General features: G+C 48.5%; 7 protein-coding genes across 7 annotated transcripts; 4 read left to right on the plus strand and 3 right to left on the minus strand.

Moving 5' to 3' along the window:
• Window positions 1-84: 84 nt before the first annotated feature.
• Window positions 85-2853, minus strand: EDB82DRAFT_470488 (uncharacterized protein; the record flags this gene model as incomplete). The annotated part of the gene is made up of 1 exon (XM_025731447.1): window positions 85-2853. One exon carries the CDS (start codon window positions 2851-2853, stop codon window positions 85-87), a length of 2769 nt encoding a protein of 922 aa, XP_025590471.1.
• Window positions 2854-4537: 1684 nt separating this feature from the next.
• Window positions 4538-5515, plus strand: EDB82DRAFT_519737 (uncharacterized protein; the record flags this gene model as incomplete). The annotated part of the gene is made up of 2 exons (XM_025731446.2): window positions 4538-4793; window positions 4848-5515. The coding sequence occupies 2 exons, from the start codon at window positions 4538-4540 to the stop codon at window positions 5513-5515; spliced, it is 924 nt and encodes a 307-aa protein (XP_025590470.1).
• Window positions 5516-5980: 465 nt separating this feature from the next.
• EDB82DRAFT_28411 (40S ribosomal protein RACK1) lies at window positions 5981-8080 on the plus strand. Its single transcript, XM_025731445.2, has 5 exons — window positions 5981-6429; window positions 6585-6622; window positions 6682-6808; window positions 6893-7210; window positions 7403-8080. Exons 1-5 carry the CDS (start codon window positions 6388-6390, stop codon window positions 7826-7828), a joined length of 951 nt encoding a protein of 316 aa, XP_025590469.1. The 5' UTR covers window positions 5981-6387; the 3' UTR covers window positions 7829-8080.
• A 512-nt stretch (window positions 8081-8592) lies between these two features.
• EDB82DRAFT_519739 (uncharacterized protein) lies at window positions 8593-9758 on the minus strand (the record flags this gene model as incomplete). The annotated part of the gene is made up of 4 exons (XM_025731444.1): window positions 8593-8777; window positions 8834-9189; window positions 9244-9344; window positions 9411-9758. 4 exons carry the CDS (start codon window positions 9756-9758, stop codon window positions 8593-8595), a joined length of 990 nt encoding a protein of 329 aa, XP_025590468.1.
• Window positions 9759-10259: 501 nt separating this feature from the next.
• EDB82DRAFT_570794 (uncharacterized protein) lies at window positions 10260-12206 on the plus strand (the record flags this gene model as incomplete). The annotated part of the gene is made up of 3 exons (XM_065609906.1): window positions 10260-10452; window positions 10512-10796; window positions 10833-12206. Exons 1-3 carry the CDS (start codon window positions 10432-10434, stop codon window positions 12204-12206), a joined length of 1680 nt encoding a protein of 559 aa, XP_065465429.1. The 5' UTR covers window positions 10260-10431.
• Window positions 12207-12480: 274 nt separating this feature from the next.
• EDB82DRAFT_28656 (FtsJ-like methyltransferase-domain-containing protein) lies at window positions 12481-14154 on the plus strand. Its single transcript, XM_065607401.1, has 7 exons — window positions 12481-12945; window positions 13011-13064; window positions 13132-13158; window positions 13206-13517; window positions 13565-13693; window positions 13748-13909; window positions 13973-14154. Exons 1-7 carry the CDS (start codon window positions 12751-12753, stop codon window positions 14078-14080), a joined length of 987 nt encoding a protein of 328 aa, XP_065465430.1. The 5' UTR covers window positions 12481-12750; the 3' UTR covers window positions 14081-14154.
• Window positions 14155-14340: 186 nt separating this feature from the next.
• Window positions 14341-17115, minus strand: EDB82DRAFT_519742 (solute carrier family 25 member 42; the record flags this gene model as incomplete). The annotated part of the gene is made up of 8 exons (XM_025731439.2): window positions 14341-14418; window positions 14472-14839; window positions 14910-15014; window positions 15902-16092; window positions 16151-16287; window positions 16347-16622; window positions 16682-17020; window positions 17107-17115. 8 exons carry the CDS (start codon window positions 17113-17115, stop codon window positions 14341-14343), a joined length of 1503 nt encoding a protein of 500 aa, XP_025590464.2.
• Between the last annotated feature and the right edge of the window lie 885 nt (window positions 17116-18000).

Here is an 18000-nt window from a genome sequence, read left to right on the forward strand (position 1 = left end):
TCGTTACAACGCTAAGTAATTAATTGTTACACTTAAACCACTAATGAATATACAAGTTTTGGTTGATCACAAAATATATATCCCCTAGCCTCTGCCAAGTACTTTTTTCGTACTCGGCCTCTCCCTCACCTTCTCATAATACACCTTAAGGTTTTTCAACCCATCAAAAGTTTTTAGGCCTACTTCTTCTACCATGCTGTAAAGAACTGGCCAGATTGCGAAGTCAGGCAGCGACATCTCTGCGCCAGCAATAAAGGGCTGTGCGTCCCCTTCTGCGAAACCGTCCCAGACTTCAAGTTCTTGTTTGAGAGACTTGGTATCTCGTGTACCACTGTCGCCGACCTTGGGCAGGTTTCGCCAAATATCCAAAAAGGCCATGGCACGCTGGAAACGAGTGAGTCGAGTTGCAAGTACCGCCGGAGCTTGCAGAGCACTGCCAGAGTTACTGATGCCATAGCGAGCATCCAGATACAACATGACAGCAAGATCGCCTTGCACGATGGACTTATCCTTGTCCGCAAACTTGACGACAAGTTTATCGGAGCTTAACGGCTCGGATCCTGTTGTTATGCTTCCTTTTGCATGGTTTACGCCAAACTCGGCCAACATCAAAGCAATGCGCATATTGGCAATTGGGTCGCGGCAAGCAAAGAAACGAGGCGCATTGCTCATATGCAGCACGTCAAATCCTTTTCCATAATACGCATCCCAGTCAAATTCTGAGGCATGGTTTTCGGTTCCGAAAGCCTTCAGCATCTCGATAGCTTCGGAAGATTGGCCGTTGATGACGGGATGAGACTCGTCACGGGTCTTGGCTTTGGCTCCTTGGCCCCAAATAAGAGTCTCCTCCCGGTTCAAGAAGGTACCAATATGTCGAAATGTTAGAGATATTCGGCCCCCCTCGAAAGCAAGTTCCGCCTCGGACTTTTCTTTTCTGGGTCGTTTATCCTGGCGAATAGCGTGCAACCACTTCATATTGCTACGTAGACCTAACCGACATAGTGAATTGTGTGGGAGTTTGGCGCGCTGGATCGTTCTCTTCGCGTCTGCCGGTGATGAGGTTCCATCTTGAGCAGCGTCCTTGTCTTTCCTCTTCGTCCTGAACGTGAAAATTCGTTCAGCACCCAGGCTCACGTTGGCGATATAAGATCCTTTGACAATATCCAAGGTTTTGTCGCTGTGTTCGGAGATGTAGTCGGTACCATCTCGGTAGTACTGAATGAGCACGTGGTTCAAGGGATGTCCCAGATGCTTCTCTGTTTCGGTCCTGATGGTCTGAACGGTCGGGGAAAACGGCAGCAGTGGTGGCGATTCGTCAGAAGGGTGTCGATAAACTGGGATGCTTCCGTCTGAACCAACTTCGCCCTGCACTGCGACAAGTCGTGGGACTTGTCCGCCTTGGTGGGACATATGCTGCCAATGGACCTCCTCGCGTAGCTTGTCGAATATGCCGTCGACTAGAGAATCAGGGAGAGCATTCTCGATAATATCGGTATCTCCTTCGCAAAGCCCCCTCTTTCCAAAGTCATCATCACGCCTTGCCATTATTTTCTTGTCCTTCGGAGTTTCTGACTCCTTGGCCTTTTGATCAAGATGCTTGCCATCCGGGGTAGGGATCGCTTGGATGAGTTTTGATTCGCTCTGTGTTTTGTTTGCCGAGACTGATGACTGAGTATGCTTGTCTTTATCTTTGGCGGAGCTCTTTGAACGGTCTGAATCAATGGTAGATTTTTCTTCAGCACTTTGCAGTGGGGATGCTTGATGTGCCTTGTCTCCTATTGCATCCACAATCTTACTTTTGATAGATGAATCCGCGGTCTGTGCAACGTCGGGCTCTCCACTCGTTATAGGCTGGTTCATGTCGTGGGGCTCTTCAGTCTTTGGCAATTTTGTTGTTGAGCCACGGCCTTCAACTGCATCTGTTGACGAGGCCTTTGGTGGGGTCTGAAGCGATGAGTGTGCCGGGCTTGGTGAATCTGAAGCCAGCCGAAGGCTTGTCATGTCTTTGACAAAATCCGGGGTGGTGCTCTTCTCGCGGCCTTTCGTCTCTTTGGAACCTGACTTGACGATCTGTGGCTGTTCCGAGCCTTGTGATGAGGCGGGTGGTTGGGTCCTTCGTGACTTGGGAGGTTTCTGCTTGGGCTGTATTACCTCCATCACCTCATCGTATGAAGCGATCTCACACCCGGTGAGTTCTATCAGAGAGGCTATTGCTTCGCTCTTCCTTGACTCGGTGCGATAACCACAGCAGTCATCGACAATGGTGATGGCCATGCCGTGTCCGGCAGCATCCAGGGCTGTCGCGTACACACCAACATTAGTCAATGACCCGCAGATGAAAAGCTCCATGACCATCTTGGCTCGCAAAACGCGCAGTAGATGAGTCGACCGAAAAGCCGAGTAGTGGGATTTAGAAAGCTTTGCGTCTGTCTTATGCATTGAGTCTTGGATGACGGAGGCGATCTGGCAGCCAGGCGTGTCGGTTTCAACACATACAGCATCCTCATGACTGAGGAAAGCCTCCTTGTCTGGCGGACCACTAGCCTCGATTATCTTATCTGGAGGACTTGGACGACCCCTTGAAGAATATTGTACTGATCTAGGCGCCTTGTCGGTGATAACAATATCTTCTTCCGGTGCATGTCGCGTTTCGTTAAACTGAGACTGGACCCAGACAACATCACCTACATTTCGGAACGCCTCTGAAAGTTTGACAGTACGCTCTACAAAGCCGTCTGGTTCGTGGACAGGTAGAGCACCATCCTTGGATATGAAGTCCTCTTGAAAATCCACTCCGATGAGGGCTTTGCGTGTTGTGATTTGCGGCAAAGAGGCCTGGTCGAAAGGAAACATTGTGGATGGTACAGCGTAAGAGTAGAATAGATGCCTGATAGGGAGGTCGTGCATATGTATAAAAAGATATCTCGGAATGGCGCACCGTGAAAGTCCAGCTTCCAGCCTATGTATAGAAAATAATACAAAGCATATGATGCCGTCCTTACACGGTAAGTGGGACTTTGTAACTTTGATATTGAGGGTTTTAGTTAGGGCAGGGGGTGTTAGACAATCAGGGTCCTAGGAATAAATCCAATTATAATGTCGCTAGGCTTGGGTTCTGTCTGAACGTGCAGGTAGATATACAACGTGGCATTTATTGGTAGATGTACACGAAATGTAATAAGCTTTTCTTTTTACATTGTCTAAGAATAGCCTGTGTTGTGACGCCACTTACTCTTATGTCTATGAATTTTTACTTGGGTAGAGGTAATTAATGTACAGATATAGACAGTAATATTAAAAAAGAAAACCTGATCTCTTTCTACGAACTATGCTCGCATTGACATCTCCATTGCCAAACACATAATTGAGGGCAGCTCAAGAAAGTTCAGCTTCGTCAGGCAGCATGTGACACGCTTTGACTTAAAGGGTGCTTGCCAGGTAGTTTGAGTGATATGTGGTGATAAACTGACTCGCTTGTCACCTGGAAACCATGCAAGTGGTTTCCGTAACTGCTCCTCTGATGTTGAGCTAGAAGTGTACTGGTATATCTCAAAGTGTCGGTCAAAAGATCCATTGAGTAGTAGGTACTGCCTCTGTACAGTAGGTACTGCCTCTGTACAGTAGGTACTACAGTAAGTGGATGATGAGAATCGTTACTTGCATGGATCAGTGCAATAGGTTGTATTGGAAGCTTCAAGGGACTTGAGCGGTAAGGCCAGACCGTTGTCGATCTGTCGGTCTAGAACTTTGTCATACCACTGGCATTAATCTCGCACACAAGTTGCACATTATATCTAGAGGTAGCACAGAGGACCGCGACGTAATTTGGCGTGTCAGGATGACTTGTTTATTTGTCTCTGCATCTGTATTATAACTTTATTTCATCATTGATTAGATCCCTTTCCCTTAGCACGCACCCACCTCTTTACACAGAAATAGGCTTTCCAGGTTGTAATGAAAGAAAGGCGGCGGTACTTTACTCCGTACAAGTGCCGGCATTTACCAACATGCCTTAGTAGGTACTTAAAAGATGGAAACTAATTACGACCCAAACCTCACGACCAACCGTCAGCTTCTTCATGGATATATTTAGAATTGTTTATTTTGATTTAGTGCCAGTTTTAGAAGCTGGATTCCAGCTCGGTATTACCTACGAGGTAGGCCGTGCTGACAGTATATGGAATAGTAGCTATGAGCGTTAGTGTTTCAGGCACGAGAAGTTGAGTCGAGTGGGGCTCATCCAATATTAGCGAATAAGCCGGGGTTTCTCCAGACACCACCAGCGAAGCTTAGCAGCTCCTTGCTTAAGCTCTTACTGATACATAAACACAACATCTATCGCGAACGTGCATTAAGCCTCACAAACGACAAATTCACTATCGACTTATCTAATACTTAACCTGTTGTATGCAACACCACCAGATATCAACACATTATCGCTAGGGTTCTCAAAGCAACGATTATCAATGGGCAATTAGTGAGCCCTCCCTCGACATTGCATCGCGTCGCGAAACCTCCGACTGCGAAATCGGTCGCAATGACACCCAAGCGAAGTCTATCGCCCGTCGACGGGCAACAGCCTGATCCAAAGCGCGCTCGACTGGACGAATCCGAAATCGGGGTGATACAACTAGACGATGACGAGATTAGTTCGATCGCTTCTTTGGTACCGAACCCGCATTACCAAGCTAGAACAGGCCTTCAGCGTTCTATCGCAATGGTTCTCAATCATGATGGGTTTGAAGGAGCAAGCCCCGAGGCAATGGAAAGCTTCACGGGAATGGTAGAGACTTGTGAGTTACGATTTGGTTATGGGCAACCAAGACCGGGTTACTGACATATACCAGATTTGGAGGGCATGATTGAAGCTGCAAAAACTCTCGCTTTGGCTGCTCGCCGCGAACATCCTATACCCACTGACTTCGAGCATGCGCTGCGACGGCACAACGTCAGTGTCTCATCACTAAAACCACACTTGAAGCCGCCTGTTCCTAAAACACAAGTGTTTCCTGACTACGTTGATGTTTTGCCTGAAGATCTTGACGCATACACAACACTGCCACTTCTGGGCGAGGAACTCAGTGGTCAGCCCGACAAGGACGAGAAAGACTATGTCCCGACTTCGTTCCCCGACTTTCCAAGCAAACACACATATAAATTCACTCCTCAAGAAGACACCAGCATTCGTGATTCTAAGAAAATACGCGAAGAGGCGGCAAGAACAGCTCAGCAGGGGGAGGATGCTCTTAGACGACTCGTACGAGCATCCAAGATGCGAAAACAGAAAGAAGTCAAAACCCTGGTTGAACGCGATACGCACGGGAAAGAGAGGTTCCGGCTTTGGGAATCCACAATGAAACGGTTCATGGCGACTGAAGGCAGAGGGGAAAATACTGATCAAATGGAGATTGCGGACCACAGCATGATTGTCAACGGTGAAGCGCTTTTCGCGCGAAAGGAAGTGCCAAGAGCTGGCAAACGTTCAACCGCTTTAGCAAGCAAAAAGGTGACATAAGGAGACATGAACAAGATCACCAACATGATACCCAACATGCATATAATGGTGCTGGTTGGATGATGGCGTCAGGTGTTTCGGGGTTTGCTTTGTTTTTCTCCTCTCTTTTATTTGATGTTTCCTGCGAGGGTAAACATGGAGACAAATCAGTTACTGATGTAGAGTTTGCGGCTAAGAACGAATCGAACAAAGAACAAGGCCATGGTTCCTTGCTCACATGCACGGAACAACTTGGTTATTGATATAATGTGACTGAATCGTATTATGTGCGTTTACCCATTTCTCCCATACGAAGACCACTGACATTGATTTTCAACCTTTAGGCTGCATCGATCAATAGAATATGCGAGGACGAGCTACACAACGATCAAGAAGCATTCTTCTTCCCACAACAGTCTGGTCTGGTCTACCGCACATTTTACTCTGCTCCGTGATCAAGCCATATATTCCCTTCAATTAGCTTGAGGACTGCGTATTAGCTCCAAGGCTTTGTTAGGACATTTAACCGGCATCGCAGCCAGTTCAATATCATATCTCATAATGAGCTCATCTTATCAGCCACATTGGGGCATATGTGTGCCACGATCAACAGCGCCACGCAACTGGAAAAAAAAAAAAACCACACCCTAGAGCAAGTGCCAGAGAAAATAAATACGTACCTCGCCTGCCGCTCGCACACCCCCGCTAATTTGAAAGCGGAGTTCAAGGCCCTAACTTTCCCTAATTTTTAACCCACACAAAAAAAAGGGCAGGTACGATTCGCAACCGCCTTCCCATCCGACTCGGCCTAGGTTTTGCAGAGCAGCCTTTGATTTCTCTCTTTCTTCCCCTTCACGCACCTTGATCCTCTGCATCGCCTCGTCACCGCAAAAATGGCCGAACAATTGATCTTGAAGGGAACCCTCGAGGGCCACGTACGTCGAACCCCATCAGCCCTGCTTCTATCGATGCCAACTGCTGTGTCGCGACTGTCGCCGGTTACGACCCGCTTCATAAAGAAATGCTGAGTCGGCATCATGGAAGAAGATGATATTTGAGGAAGGAAAGACTGAAGGCTGACTGTTCACAGAATGGCTGGGTCACTAGCCTGGCTACCTCCATGGAGAAGTATGTTCAGCATTGCAAACACGCAGTTGATCCAAGACACCCAACTAACCGTTCGACAGCCCTAACATGCTCCTGTCTGCTTCCCGAGACAAGACCTTGATCATCTGGAACCTCACCCGCGATGAGACCCAGTACGGTTACCCCAAGCGATCTCTCCACGGCCACTCTCACATCGTCTCCGACTGTGTACGTCTACCCGGTGCCCCGCCTTGAACAACAGCGCTTCGGCGGGCAGAAGAAATGAAGAATTCGACTGATTGTTGGAAATAGGTTATCTCTTCTGACGGTGCCTACGCTCTGTCTGCCTCTTGGGACAAGACTCTGCGTCTTTGGGAGCTTGCTACTGGTACCACCACTCGACGATTCGTCGGCCACACCAACGACGTCCTCTCCGTCAGCTTCTCTGCCGACAACCGCCAGATCGTTTCCGGTTCTCGTGACCGAACCATCAAGCTCTGGAACACCCTCGGTGACTGCAAGTACACCATCACCGATAAGGGCCACACCGAGTGGGCCTCTTGCGTTCGCTTCAGCCCCAACCCCCAGAACCCTGTCATCGTTTCCGCTGGTTGGGACAAGCTTGTCAAGGTCAGTACAACAAGCCATATTTTCCTTGCCGCTTTCTACATGATGTTTGCAACCCAAGTATTTGCTACTTCAGAGCCTGTTCACGCAGGCCATGAGACCACTATTCACCATTGCCCTGATCTTTACTTGCCACAATTCTTTCTATATACGCCCAGATTTATGCATTTGATAAGGTTCTGACATATGGAATAGGTTTGGGAGCTCTCTACCTGCAAGCTCCAGACTGACCACATTGGTCACACCGGCTACATCAACACCGTCACCATCTCCCCCGACGGTTCTCTGTGCGCCTCTGGTGGCAAGGACGGTACCACCATGCTCTGGGATCTTAACGAGTCCAAGCACCTCTACTCCCTCAACGCCAACGACGAGATCCACGCTCTTGTCTTCTCCCCTAACCGATACTGGTTGTGCGCTGCCACCGCCAGCAGCATCATCATCTTCGACCTCGAGAAGAAGAGCAAGGTTGATGAGCTCAAGCCCGAGTTCCCCGCTGTCGGCAAGAAGAGCCGGGAGCCTGAGTGTGTCAGCTTGGCTTGGTCTGCTGATGGCCAGACCCTGTTCGCTGGTTACACTGACAACATCATCCGTGCCTGGGGTGTCATGTCGAGGGCATAAATTGCTCTACCCTGTAAAAAAGAGGCGTGGTGACGAAGGCGAGCGGAAGAAGGTAGATCATTGGTGGGGCGTCAATTGGTTGGCTTCCTCGTTTGGTCTTTATTGATGCAAAGGAAGGGGGGCGACTACAAATCTGACGAGGGCATAACGCATTTGCTGGTTATAGGCAGCCCCTGAAATTACCGGGATTCATCCTTTTGTTCTCCAATAAAGAACTCGAGTTTTCAAAATATGTCACGACTTCCTTTCAGTGAATGTATCTGTATGTGCCTATCTAAGCTATCATGTAATGCGGCCGGTCGTACAGTCAAAATGTGCCTTTGTGATCAATATGGATAACACAAGTGTCTCCTTATTGCATCAAGAACAAGCGGTCGGTGACCGTTAACCAACGAAAGAAGTACCATTGTGCCAACCGCAGGCTTAGGTTTCAACAAAGATAATGTATCATATGCCATTAAACACATTTTTAATCAAGCATTGATTAGAATTTAAATGCTTTGATGAAGTATTGGCATAGTGCTTGCGTGCGTACTGATGAAAATTGCCAGATAAGTGCGTTCCAGATACTGTTGACCAGCTTTTTGGCACATGGTCATTTCATTTTCCTAGGACTCCCTATCTGGCACTATGCTTTTGTTTTCTCAGTCCGCCTTGACCTAAAACCGTCGTCCTGATGATGGCAATATAGGGTGGACGCTGGTGTGCGGCACAAGAGTTATCCACACGTTATTCCAATCGCTAGCCCCTGCTCTAAAGCCTCTCTACATGAAAGGTGGCAGAGAAAATGGATATCCGCCGTTCTTGACACGGAACACGCTCAACAAGAAGCTGTACACGAGGAAGAGAAGACCACCAAAACCGATGACGGCGACTTGCTGAGTCTTGGCATCAGCGATTCGCGGAACCTTGATGGCGAGAGTGATGACGCAGAATGACAGAACACCATCTAGGACATAGAGGTTAGCATGAGTAGAAAGTTAAAAAGGAAAAGGTACAACATACAAAGTGCCGCCACAATCTGGGTCTCTAAGCCAAGTTGCTGCTGGAAACCTGGGACAATGTAGTTGATCCCACCGCGCCCATCACCAGTAACATAAGGAACCTTGCGAATGTGGTTGAACATATGACCACTGATGAACAACAGGATAACCATAAGGGAGATAGCAGCCCAGAGATTACGGCTTTGGAAAATTGGAGCGAGGTAGGGCCAAGCAACCATGACCGCAGTGAGGACTCCAATTACAGCAGTGATGGAGACTACCCAACCTGCGTAGTTGATAGGCCGCTTAACGCTAGGGTGAGGTCGGTCAGGAAGAGAACGAGCGAGCCATGACTGAACTCGTTCGGCGGATGCAGGTCTGAATGATGTCAGTTCATTGCTATTCCTGTGTTTACAAGATTGCGGTACTCACCCAGTGTTGAAGTCATAGCGATCGGGTTCCTTCTTAGCTGATGCATGGGGACCGACCGTAGGATGGAATAGAAGCAATACAGGAGCAGTTGAGAGACCAAGCTGTTATACAAGTCAGCAACCGAGCTGCACAGTTTTTTTGTACTGCTGTCTTCCAAGGGTACATACCGACATGAAGGTATCTCTACCGTCAACGAAATCTAGTGTGCCAAAAACCAGTCGCGATTCGGCTGCCTTGTCGCCTTTGTTCCAACTCTTGCCTAGCAGTTCCCATTCAGGCTGAAATTCTCGGCATAACTGACAAGAGAATCGCGCATCGGCAGCGGTAAGGAGTACGGCAACACTGTAGTCTCGAGGTGTGGATGTCAAGGACTTGTAGGTGGAATCCTTGAGCTTGAGAGGCGTCGAGATCTGTTTGGCGTGGAATTCGTTGAATCGCTCGGCGGAGGACTTCTTCGCAGCCACAACGCCTGTCGCAAGCAAGGCAAAGGAGAGAAGCGAATGGAAGAAACGCATGGCGGTTAGAAGAACAATTCGGAGATGAGGAAAAGAGGAAAAGGAAGAGGCCAATTGGCCAAGTATTTTGTAGAAGAAGAGTGAAGCTACTGACCTAGTTCACCTTGTTGCTTACACCTTGTACACAAGAAGCTGGAGCTAATGAACTGAAGCTGAGGTGGCCTCTGATTCTAGCTGCGGTACGTACCTAAATGCCTGACCTTAGTAAGCTCTCATAGACAGGAAATTGGTGGGCTGCAAAAAAAAGGGGACTGGAAAACGACTAGACGAAATTGTAAGTGCTTTCTTAGGCTATCTACCCACTAAAGCTGATCTGATATTTCCATCAACCACTAAATCAGTACTGGTTTTTATGTGTCGCGCCTGCCCGCCTGTGGTTTCACGCGTCATTGGGCAAGACCTCTTGTCTTTCATTCATCACGTGCCTGCGTCCGTGCAGCGTTGAGCAGAATCTACGCTAATCTAGATGTAGCATCTTGTTTATTGGTATTGCCTGGGAATAGCTTAGTTACCAAAACACAGACTTTGGCTTGCTTCTGATATCCGTTAATTCATCCCACTTCGTTGTTCAAACCGTTCGCATGAGACACGCTTTGCATATACACAAACATCAGACTTATCTGCCGCATTTAGCCCCATTATTACAATTGACCTGCACTTTCCATTCAGGATAATGAAGGTCAGGTCCAGCGAGGTAGCTATGCACGTTATAACATGCTTGACATTAACACAATACTGACTGCAACCTCACAGCGCGTAGCTCGGATCAACGAGCTCGAACTGAAGCACCAGAGTAATGTCAACCAGATGGAATTGACGGGTCGTGACGAAGAAGCTCGTTTACTGAAACTTCGACTGTTGACACTACGCGATGAAAATGCTTCGTTGAAGGATAGGCTGGTTCAGAGAGATGCTCTCGTGAAGAAACTCTCCAAGCAAAGCAGCGACACACAGGCCGAGCTCAAAACATCCAAATCGAAGCTCAAAGCCCAGGATACACAAATCCGAAAACAGAGTAATGCATTGGAAGATCTCAAGGTGAGTGGCAGGCGGCGAAACCCATCAGATATTTAGTTAACGGCAGAGCAGGCTGAGATCGACTCGTTAAACGAATTTAGACAAGACTCAAACAAGGTCTTGCAGGAGAAACTTGCCCTGAGCCGTAAGCTTGACCAGATTCAACCCGAACTCGAACATCTCCAGTCACAACTCGAAAATCATCGCGCAATTGTCGCCCAGAAGCAGGATCTCGAACGCCAACTCAGTTCGGTCGAAGTCGAGCTTGAAAATGAGAAAAGATCTAACCAACGCATGCAATCAAAAAACCAAAACAGCGATGAATGGAAGGAGCAGTTCGACGAAGCTAAGGAAGAAATGGAAAGACTCAACAAAGAACATAGCAGAGAGCTACGGGAAGTCCGCGGTGAATACGAGATGTTGGAAGACCGCATGGAAGACACAAAAAGCAAGTTGAAGAAGACACAGACAGACTTGAAGGATGCGCGGGCCGAGCTTACATCTTGCCGTGCCGAACTAGAGGAAGCACGTAAGATGATGGCTAACAATAAGTTGAGCAAGAAGAATGCCGTCACAAAGGAACAACTGGTCGGAAAGAGGCGAGCTCATGATATAAGCATGGAGGATATCAGCATCGGAACGCCAGGACCGGATGAAAACACTCTTCGGCGCCCGTTCAAGAAGCGAGGCGCTGAACAGGCATTAGTAGGTGAGAAATCGACCTTCTCGATTACGCCATTCTTGAACCGCAGCAAGAATATATCCGACAGCCTGTCAGACGAGCCAAGTGAAGTCCATTCACCGACGGGTAAAACTGCTGATGACCCGGAGCCCGTGGCACCTGTTGAGGATGAAGTTGTGGAAGCTGGTGGTTCACTCTCCATTAAAGCTTTAGATGAAGCTTCTGGTTCAGATGGCCAGTCAGATGGCCATGTTAGTTCTGAAGAGATTGAAGAACCGAAGGCTCAGAAGGGACGGGGTAGACCAAGAAAGGCTCTCGATGAGGCACCAACAGCAAAGAAGAACATGCCTGTACAGGCAAAGAAAAAGGCAAAGTCAACAAAGGCTCCCGGCAAGCTTGCCGCGGTGAGTGAGGAAGTCGAGATTGGTGAGACAGGGGCTGAGCCTCAGGCAAGGCCCAAAAAGATGATTGGGTTATTGAAGTCTAACCCTGCTGCGGCGTTGTCGAGGCATGGTGCTGATGACGCAGATGAGCGAAAGAAGAAGCGCAAGGTGCTCGGTGGTAGCAACAAGACTCTGTTTGATGATGATGAAGAAGCCGATCCAGCGCCAAATCCAGCGAAGATACAGATGGGGGCTGGCCGTAGGGCGAAAGCGCCATTGGGAGGCCCTCGTAATGCATTTGCCGGGGCGACCTTCTCTCCCTTGAAGAAGGATAGAAGAGGAGTCGGTGCTAGTTTCCTCCATTGAAAAGGACTGTTCAGTTGTTTCGTTCGTCTAGCAGGACAAATATGGCATGGGAAGGCGTGGTTTACTGGCGTTTACTGGTTCATTGGGCTGGATCAGCGGTGCTATTGGGTCGGGAGTTTGGCATAGGCGCAAGGATTTTGAACTGGAATAAGACATTGCCTCTTGGTAGGCGCAAAAGATAAAGTGTATGTTTTTAACCAGGGTTTCATCCCAAGTGTGTCGAGGCTTTGTACATCCCCAGCGTGCGTGGCAGTATAGGTTAGCAAGGCCGTCGGGCACAGTTTAACTACCTTCAACTATAATCATCTCATATCTTCCACATTCTATGTGCCCCCAAACACTTCAGGAATTTCGTGATTGAACGAGCTACGGAATTGTCTATTGTATTTATGACAGCGTTGCTGGCGTTGATTCTGCGATTCCGTGATTCTCGATGGATGACTCCGCTAGGCACTTGCAAAAGAAAGCCTATCTAGCTAACACAGGGTTGTGAAAAGTTTTGTCGCTACTAATATCATTATTCTTGCCACCTACAATCTTCAAAATGGTCTCTCGATTGGCACCATGCCTTACATGCCGGCCTCTTTCCTCAATATTATCATTGCAGAAATCGATCGCACCCTTTGTCCGATGGTCGTCATCGGGATCTCGCTGGAAACAGCGCCAGGGTCGTGATTCCTATGCTCGTGGTGCGAAGGTCCAGGGACTCAAAAGCCGGGCGGCTTTCAAGCTACTCGAGGTTTGTCATTTTTCTTTCTTACCGTAACATGTCAAGAGTCATGAGTAGGCTAATATCTCCGTTAGATGGACTCGAAATACAGACTTTTCAAGGGAAGCGGACAGACAGTGGTCGATCTTGTGAGTTTGGTTTACACTCGGTATTCCCAGTACCAAGAGCTAGCTCCTTTACTTACCTCATTATCAGGGATACGCACCAGGTAGTTGGTCACAGGTAAGGTCCATATGTCTCTTGGCTCTACAGATCGTTGATGATATAAGGTCGCTGTAGAAAGAACCAGGCCCAATGGCCGGGTCATTGGTATCGACCTTATCCCAGCCCAACCGCCGCGTGGTGTTGCAACCTTCCAGGGCGATTTCCTTTCACCAGACGTACAGGAAATGGTCAAAAACTTCATTCTTGAAAGCCATCGACGCCCACCTCCCCTGCAAGATAATAGTGAAACCGAACAGTCTGGTCCCGATGAGGCTACTGCACTTGATCGGCCGAGTTATCTTGACATGGAACGTCATGCTGCCCAGGATGAGGTACAGCTATTGGAATCAGAGGCGTCAAAAAAGCGCATCGTAGATGTTCGTTCAGTTATCTCTGTATAACCTATACGCTAATGCCTGTCTAGGTTGTTCTTAGTGACATGTCAGCACCCTGGGAACAAACCACTGGCTTTAACGTGAACACATTGAGTAACCCGTATCATAGGTTGATGAACACGAGCGGGAACGCCTTTCGCGACCATGCCGGGAGTATGGTGAGAATATTCTTGCTCTACAACTGTGAAAAGCGTCCAAACTCATCGACTTAGGATCTTTGTGCCGCCGCGCTACAATTTGCCAGTGATACACTGAGATCTGGTGGACACTTTGTCTGCAAGTTTTATCAGGGATCTGAGGATAAGGATTTTGAGAAGAAGTTGAAGATGCTCTTCAGCAAAGTATTTAGAGAGAAGCCGGGTTCTTCAAGAAAGGCAAGTCTATCTGGCTGGGTACACCCATACGAGGGCGCGTAAATATACTAATACCTTCAACAGGAAAGCCGCGAGGCATACTTCATTGGGTTGCGAAGGAAGCCTAATATTACAATACAATCATCGACGGGCACACAGGACGAGACTGCCAAGGCTAGAGCCGGCGTGTAGAAGTGCACCAACAGGGACCAGGCTGTGTTGAAATGCACTCATCTTCTCACGATGTATATAATTTTGACCTAGTGATTTTCGATCAATTGGAAAATGGCATCATGACGGCAGCAATGCGCGAGAAGTTCATTGTAGAATTTTGTGATACCTAGGCACGCCAATTCCATGCAAGACCCATTTGCAAGCCGATGTTCGGCATCATTTGCCCCATAAACTGGCCCCAACTCCACCCAAGGCCAATAATTTTCACCATAAACCGCTTAGACCTTGAAACCACGAGAACGTCTTCGGCCACGGGCACGCTCGAACTTGCGACCCTTGGACTCGACATAAGGCTTCTGTAATGGGCGTTAGACGTTGTAGTTTGTGAGCAAGTAACGACTGATCTTACCTTGTGGCTGTGGGGACCGAAGCCGAAATGCTTGACAGCCTCACGGGCGTTCTTGGGGCCACGGAGGATCAAGGTGTTGCTTCCGGTAGGAGCACGGAGAGCAAGCTGGTCCAGGGTGATAGCCTCACCACCAGCAGCGAGGATGCGGGCACGGGCAGTAGCGGTGAATCGCAGAGCAGCGACGGTCACCTTGGGGCACTCGAGCAGACGGTTGTCATCAGTGATGGTACCGACAACAACAACGGTTCGCTTCTCGCCCTCCTTGTTGATGTTGGCGACAATACGGGACAAGGAGACGGGAGGTCGGTTGATCTTGGAAGTAAACAGACGTCGAAGAACAACCTTGTTGAAAGAGGCATCGGTTCGGCCTGTAAAATTGTGATTCGGGTTAGTCTGCATTTTCAACTTTACGGAGTCGTTGACGAGGGTTGGACATACGAGCCAGGAAGCGGTAAAGCTTCACCAAGAGCTTGAGGTAGACATTGTCGCTCTTGGGGGCAGTGCGGTGAGTGCCCTTAACGTGGTGGCGGTCGAGATCGATACCTGTAGGGTGAAGCCATCGTCAGCCTTTTTGTTCAAGCATGCTCAAAAAATAGCAACTCTGTCTTGCGCTTTCGCGAACAAGATGGTGCATTGGTCGCAGAGAAGGAGGCACAGAAGCGCACACCTCCTCTACTCGCATACAGAGGCTGAACTTCAATATCTTCACGTACCCATGGCGGCGGTTGTCGCTGTGAAATTTGGCGATGCTGGGTATGGAGGTGGATGCGTCGAACAACACTTTCTTTCACTTTTCGAAGCCTTTGCACTGGTGGGTTCCAGATTGGTGTGGCCGTTTGAAGGGCGGTGATTGACGGCAGTTAGGGTTTTCTTAGTCACCCCACCTCAGTTGCTCGCCGAACTCACCGAGGTGTGCTCCATGGGCCAAAAATGAACGATCCGAGTCTGGTGGTCCTACTAATTCCGTCTGTTATGCTTCCTACAGCCAGTTACTGATACCCCGAGGCACATCCAACTGTGACTAACATACGTTGAAGATCTCGGTACAATGCGTTATCAAGGCCGTCACACGCTAGCAACTGTGTTTATGCTTTCATAGCCAATTTTTTGTCTATTCAGTCAAATGTCCTTATAGTATCCAACTAGGTACCGATTCTTCCCTATAATGCCTAATCCTCTATGCATACACCAAATACGTACAGTAGCTCTTGCCCCATGTGTTTTGTTACTGTTCCAATTATCCCATGAATGTACAAATCTACCGATGTCTCCCATAACCGCACCATTCTTAATTCCACTATTCCTTCCCCTGCTGCCAAACAATCTATGCTTCAGAAATCCGAATGGTCATACGGACTATCTTGACAAATAGATTTAAAATCATAATGATTGAGGCTCAGGGTCAGGCCTGAGATCGACTAGGAAATCACGCGTCATCTCGAAACTTAGCCAGCTCGATGCCATGCTGGGGGCGACTTTCAAAAGATTAGGCACGATTCCCTTGTAAAGGCCCTTGATTCCCTCTTGCATGACAATAACTCGAATCGCGTCCGTAATGCCCTTGTACTGGTAACCCATGCCTGACATTGTGTTGATCTGGAATCGCCGCCGCAGAACATCGCTGCATACCATGTGAGTGGTGATCCTCATACGTGGCGATGGACAAGGGGGCTACTTACAAGGGGTATGTGCAAGTTTGTGCTACGGCTCCAGAAATAGCACCAGCAAGCAGTTTCCGCGTTGCGCTGGGATTTTGTTCTCCCTCCGGCGTCAGATATGTACGAACAGATTCATAAACCATAAAGTTGAGGCCGACCTGAGTAGATTTCTTATCAGTATTCAAGACGCCGGTCGAGCATTGGTAATGGGACTTACGTATGGTGCTACGCCAGCAACAGTAGGGACAATGCCTCGATACAATGCAGACATACCGCCCTCGGTTTTGTACATTTGGATCAAAGTAGTCCACATGCCAGGCAACTTTTCTGGTTTGGCGCCCAGCTCGGCGAAACTTGCAGACTGGATAGATAGTCGTGTTCGAACAATATCAAGAGGGTACGTAAGAAAAACGGACGTTATGCCCGCAATGCCACCACAGACAAGGCGAGTGAGTGGTGATAGATCAGCTCCTGGATAACTTTCAAATATACTCTGCGGCCCTGTTAGCCTCTGAAGCATGAGCTCAAGCCGGTTATTCAATCATCACACACCCGCTTGTAAAAGTTGTAGCTGCTGAATTGAACAGCAGAGTAAGGAACAATGCGAATACAATTGGTGCCATTGCCTCGCATGAACCCTCTCCAGCCTTCTTCCTTCCACATCTTGACCAAAGCTTTTCCAACCGACAGCTTGTACGCATCTCTTCCGACGCTTTGCACCTGCATAAGAATCTTGAGTCGTTCTAAAGGGGATACGACCGTTCGGGACACGGCACCGGCGACACCTCCAGCGCAAAATGCGGCGACAACTGGCTGGGAAATGGATTCTCGAAACTGTATAGATCTGTCAGAGGCCACGGGTGCTGCCGAATCCACCAAGTCAGGCTGTGACTAAACTGCCTGATTAGCGACGCTTCTATAGAACAGTAACCGTGTACCAATTGTCTTGAAGAGGCATTGGCGCATGTCTCACGTACAGTAGACATCGTAGTGTATTGATATATTACGCTGTGCGGTGCGATGTTGTATTTGCCTTCAAACCAAGGCTTCGTCTCTGTTTGAAGCGCTGTGTTATTTGTGGTGGTAGTGGTCGATATGTTCTAGCTGTGGATTGCGACAATGGTAGGCAGCTTTCGGGGCTTGGGAGTGCGAGATTGGGCCGTTGAGATCTCTGATGGAATGATATTTCCAATTGTTACTGTCGATTGAAAGATAGTAATGGCATGCTGAGAGGTCGAATCAAATATAAGCTGTCGGTAACCATCGGAGAAGAAGGAAGAAACGTATGCGCTGAGACCAATACACAGCAAGGCGTGGAGGCGGGTTATTGGCGAACCGGGCAGCGATCGACAGCTCGACAAGTATTGTATATATGTATATATATGTGGTTGGATTGTAGTGAGAGAAGTATGTTCGACAGACGGGATACGGGATCGGTGCCGTCAACGAGCGGATGGGGGCGCGTGAGCCGGCGATGCGGATGACTTCGGGGGCGCACGCGTGGTGCCCCGGTTGCCGTTCGGGAGAAGCAATAGTAGGACCTGAAAGGTTTAGAATTGTGGGTATAGTACTTGACAGCCAAAGCAACAGCTACAGGGTAATCCAGAGACGAAACGGGACAAACTTGAATTCTTGTATTATTTTGTGGCTCAAACCAAAGCGAAAGTAGTCAGCCTCTATGAGATTACATTCATACAAAGATAGCCCAACGCAGGCCTTCAATTTTCAGTATCCCTGCAGTTATTTTATTACAAGACTTTAAACTCTGAAGGTCGAGATTTCTGATGGCTCGGGCTGGCATAATCAAGGGGAGGTACATTTCAGCTACTATGACTTACTACTACAACACGGTCATCGTTCAACTCATTCTG

This window comes from Fusarium venenatum (assembly GCF_020744135.1).
Source record: "Fusarium venenatum strain MPI-CAGE-CH-0201 chromosome Unknown EDB82scaffold_1, whole genome shotgun sequence".
Classification (NCBI taxonomy): domain Eukaryota; kingdom Fungi; phylum Ascomycota; class Sordariomycetes; order Hypocreales; family Nectriaceae; genus Fusarium; species Fusarium venenatum.

Excerpts from the sequence above, each read along its gene's own strand:
- EDB82DRAFT_28411 (XM_025731445.2), top strand. The coding sequence starts at position 6,388 with ATGGCCGAACAATTGATCTTGAAGGGAACCCTCGAGGGCCAC. Across the intron at positions 6,809-6,892 it reads CTCACATCGTCTCCGACTGT|GTTATCTCTTCTGACGGTGC; the intron begins GTACGTCTACCC and ends TGTTGGAAATAG. Across the intron at positions 7,211-7,402 it reads GTTGGGACAAGCTTGTCAAG|GTTTGGGAGCTCTCTACCTG; the intron begins GTCAGTACAACA and ends CATATGGAATAG.
- EDB82DRAFT_28656 (XM_065607401.1), top strand. The coding sequence starts at position 12,751 with ATGGTCTCTCGATTGGCACCATGCCTTACATGCCGGCCTCTTTCCTCA. Across the intron at positions 13,518-13,564 it reads CAAAAAAGCGCATCGTAGAT|GTTGTTCTTAGTGACATGTC; the intron begins GTTCGTTCAGTT and ends ATGCCTGTCTAG. Across the intron at positions 13,910-13,972 it reads AGCCGGGTTCTTCAAGAAAG|GAAAGCCGCGAGGCATACTT; the intron begins GCAAGTCTATCT and ends TACCTTCAACAG.